This window comes from Rosa rugosa, chromosome 4 (genome assembly GCF_958449725.1).
Source record: "Rosa rugosa chromosome 4, drRosRugo1.1, whole genome shotgun sequence".
Classification (NCBI taxonomy): Eukaryota; Viridiplantae; Streptophyta; class Magnoliopsida; order Rosales; family Rosaceae; genus Rosa; species Rosa rugosa.
Window position 1 is genome coordinate 38,833,670 of NC_084823.1, and position 4,681 is coordinate 38,838,350.

The 4,681-nt window shown below is 32.7% G+C and overlaps 1 protein-coding gene across 1 annotated transcript; it reads left to right on the plus strand.

Annotated features, from left to right (window-relative positions):
• Positions 1-778: 778 nt before the first annotated feature.
• On the plus strand, positions 779-4,446 carry LOC133745979 (2-oxoglutarate-dependent dioxygenase 19-like). Its single transcript, XM_062174136.1, has 4 exons — positions 779-1,109; positions 1,202-1,440; positions 1,583-1,910; positions 3,963-4,446. Exons 1-4 carry the CDS (start codon positions 855-857, stop codon positions 4,206-4,208), a joined length of 1,068 nt encoding a protein of 355 aa, XP_062030120.1. The 5' UTR covers positions 779-854; the 3' UTR covers positions 4,209-4,446.
• The last annotated feature ends 235 nt before the right edge of the window (positions 4,447-4,681 follow it).

Consider the following 4,681-nt stretch of genomic DNA (forward strand, 5'->3'; position numbering starts at 1 on the left):
CAAAGAACCAGATATTTTAAAGGAAATGGGGATAATATTAGTTTAAAACATTGGTAAACTACTTTTGGACTTGGACTAAAAATGTATCGAAGGACTAGAAGTCTAGAACAAAAGAGTTGAACAGATTGGAAACTTGTGGGCTTGTGGCTTTAGTAGTACTTCATAAATATTTACCTTTACGTACGCATAACCGATGGTTCAATTTTCACAACCACCCAATATCACAAATTACCATCATTATCAAAAGAAGAAGCATCATTTAGCTGGGTTCCAGGTTACAAACAACATATATATTGGATTTTATATATATAAAACCCAGCTAAATAATGCTTCTTCTTTTGATGATGATGGTAATTGCTTTGGGAAAATATGTTGTATAAACTAGAAGTCTGGAAGCTCTAGAACCAGGGGCTCTAGCTTTTTCCAATCTGGGTTTTCCTTTAGTTTGCATGTGATGGAATTGAAGTATATATATATATATATATATATATATATATATATATATATATATATATATATATCCAATTTAATAAATTACACGCTAGTTAGATCGTCGATCTGCAAATAATTTATGTCCGGCCATATGTGGTTGGCGGCTGTTCAACAGTTCAACTAATTTTTTTTTTTTATGATACATTGCTGTTCAACTAGTTCCCAATGCATCATTTGGAATTTTTCTTATTAATTTTCATATAATAATAACAATGTGTAAAAAATTATATTGCCGAGTGCCTATAAATTGAAACCATTTCTTTGGTCATAACAACTACTCAACACAGCCTCTCCTAGTTCCTCTCATATATCTCTCTCAGTATATTCTCCCAGTCTATTCTGTCATCTCTCTCGCAATTAAGATGGCTGCAGTTGCTCAAGCCTTGGAGACCTCAAACGTCACAAGCATCAAATCACTAGCTGAGTCACCAGCTCTCAGCTCTGTCCCTTCCGCTTACGCCTTCAACATAAACCCCAATGATGAAGCTGATCCAAATGACCCTGAGTTTGCTATTCCCATTGTTGATATGTCACTTCTCACCTCTGGTTCTCCTGATCAGCGCGCCCAAATCGTCCGCGATCTTGTCAAAATTTGTGAAGAATGGGGCTTCTTCATCGTATGATAACTAATATATGCTTTGGTTCTGGTTATTTATGTTTTGTTCTATCAATTATGAATATGAAGCTAATCGGTTTCACTTAATTACAGGCAATTAACCACGGAGTACCAGAGAGCCTAATGAAGGGGATGATCGACGCATGCCATGGATTTTTCAGTCTTCCAGATGAGGAGAAGAAGGAGTTTAAATCAGGAAATGATGTTCTTGAGATGTTCAAGTATGGTACAAGTTATAATCTTGCATTGGATAAAGTTCTTCTATGGAGGGACTTCTTTAAGGTCAGAACACATCCAGAGTTCTACTCCCTCTACAAACCAGCTGGCTTCAGGTATATATTCACTTTGCCTAGCTAGTGATCTCTTATGAAATGCTACTCTCTTTAGTTTTTTTGTTATGCATGTTCGTAATATAATATAGTTACTGCATGTATGTCTTCATTGTGTTTAACATACTACTGATATATTTTATAGTGATGTTTCACTGGAGTTCGGCAAAAGAACAAGAGAAGTGGCACTAGAAATCACAAAAGCAATATCAGAAAGCCTGGGATTGGAGCCGAATTACATATACGAGACAATGAACATGGATCGTGGCTTACAATTGCTAGCCGGCAATTACTACCCACCTTGCCCTCAGCCAGAACATGCAATCGGTATACCACATCATACCGATCACGGTCTAGTCACACTCCTCATCCAGAATGAGATGAATGGCCTCCAAGTCGAACACAACGGAAAATGGCTCACTGTTAATGGCCCTTCCAATGGCTTCTTTGTGAACCTTGCTGATCAAATGCAGGTAATAATTCTCTCTTGATCTCACTCGAGAGCTCGAGCTTACGAGTAATTTAAACGTATTATTTTAGGGGGTCGTCTTGGGTACCTTGGTGTTTGCCATACCCTTACTTTTTTATTTTTTTTACTTTTAGTAAATTAATATAGTGGAAACCTACTGAACTGGTCAACAAATTACCCAATTAAATATCGACATGTGTCATTTTTAAAAATAAAATCTTGATATGTAACATTGTTAAAAATCATGTAACAAGTATTGTCAAAATAATAAATTACACATAGTTGAACTACAATTACGACTTATGACAACAGTTGTTGTGGTTATTGTAATTGAGTGGTCAAAGATGCAAATATCATATTTGGACAACTTTTATCAAATTTAGAACCTTGATTATCAAGTGGAGAAGCTCCTTAAATACTGAGTTGTTACATATCTTTTGGTCTAATTTTAATTTCACCATGTTCACAACACAAATGTTGTCGGAATTGTAAAATGGTTGGTAATCTTGTAAATGGTATAGTTTTTGAAGTAATTACTACAATCAGAACAAACGTTACCACTTTTACACCAATAGTTGCGAGTTATGGTAAAATATGTAGTCATTGAGTAATTATTCCATTAATGATAAAAATATAAAGATTTACCACTTTGACAACAAATTTGTTGTTGCACTTGTTAAATTGTCCATAAATTAGTACATTAGTTTAGGTTGAGTAATTACTATAAATAGGACAAAAGTTACCGCTTTTACATCAATTGTTGTGATTGTGGTAAAATGTGTAGTCATTGTAGTAATTATTTCATTAATGATAAAAACATAAAGATTTACCACTCTGACAACAAATTTGTTGTCATACTTGTTAAATTGTCTATAAATTAGTACATTAGTTTAGGTGGAGTAATTACTACAAATAGAACAAAAGTTACCGCTTTTACATCAAGTGTTGTGGGTTGTGATAAAATATGTAGTCATTGTAGTAATAATTTCACTAATGATAAAAACATAAAGATTCATACATGTTCTATTTTATATAATATTTACTACTTTGAGGACTCATATGTAACTACTTTAAGGACACATGTGGTAATTAGAAAAAAAATCCGCATTAAAGTAAATAAGGTCTTCGTTAGAGAAAAGTAGGTTTTCATTTGAGTAATTAAGTCCTAAAAGTGGTAATTGTAATATGTTCTCATTAGAGTAAAGTAGATTCTCATTTGAGTAAATAAGTCCTAAAGTAGGTTCTCATTTGACTACATTTAAAACAAATATTATTTATTTTTACACTAATTGTTGTCGTTGTCGTAAAATGCATGTAAAAAGAATTATATTTGGTTAAGGAAACTACTAATGATATAATTAATTGGTAATAAAGATTACTTAACTAATACTAATTTTGCGAACTTAGATGAGAAGGTTTTTGTTTTTAATAAGGAAAAAACGTAATTTTCGATTGTGTAATTGTCCATTAATAACAAGCATTAATCAAGCATTAATTCACTAATAATAAAATTAATTAGTAATATAGACTATTTAACTAAAAGTAATTCGGTGAACCTAGGATAGAAGGTTCTTTTAATTTTTTTTGAAAAAGGAAAAATCATAATTGTCAATTGTCAATTGATAATCAAACATTAATTGGCTTTATTGTTTTCACTATCTTTATTGTTTTCAATTCAATTAGTAGTTTGTGTTACCAAAAAAATTAGAAAGGCTAAGGGCTAAACAAGTTACCAATTTGTTAAATATTTTGAACCATTGGATATATTACTAATCCAATGGTCCAAAATATTGAACAAAATGAGGGTATGGCAAACACCAAGGTATCCAAGAATTCTCCATTATTTTAGTGATCGATCTATATTTTTTGCATAAACATGCCAAATTACTAGTCCCATTATTCGCCTTTAGCGATCGAACCAACATTATATGTATAAAGAAAAAAGAAATGCCAACTTAATTTGCAGATGCATTTTGTACCTTAGTGAAGATATATATATATATATATATATATATGAAGCTGAAGAGTAATGATGTTTGTTCAATTGATTATACAGATTCTAACCAACGGTAAATACAAGAGTGTGATGCATAGGGCGACTGTGAATAACACAGCGACAAGGATATCCATAGCCATACCACATGGACCTTCTATAGATACAATCATCGCACCAGCACCAGAGTTGTGTGAAAGAGAAGGCCAAGCTCCAAAGTACCTTGCAATGAACTATAAAGAGTACATACAACTTCAACAAAGTGGCAAGAACTACATGAAGTCCACCTTCGATCACATCCGAGCCTAGCCTATCTATCTGGCTCATTATAATAGTACTACTATTGAAACAGTTGTAAACTTCCTTTTAATTTGGTTTCCTTATCTTCTTTTTGTTTCAATAATCATGCCATCTATCTTGAGTCTCTGATGGTGTATTATTGGAGCCAGCGTTTGTAGTATTAAGACGGCGGATGGGCGTGTTTGTCTGTTCGACCACTGAGCAGTACTCGCTAAATATGTAACGACTTGTTACATTTGGAATTTTATTGATATTGTATGGAGTTTTTTTTATATGGATGCACATAAGAATATATTTGCACTCGTATATTGTCGTAGCAAGGGTCATTAATTTATGTAGGAGACTATTCCTTATTAGCTAATCAATGTCATGAAACTAAACTAAACTCTACGCAAAACAATAATCAAATAAACATTAGTCACAAGGAAAACAAAACAAAGACTATAAACGTACATAACATAAACCTTCATCAAGGTTAGCAT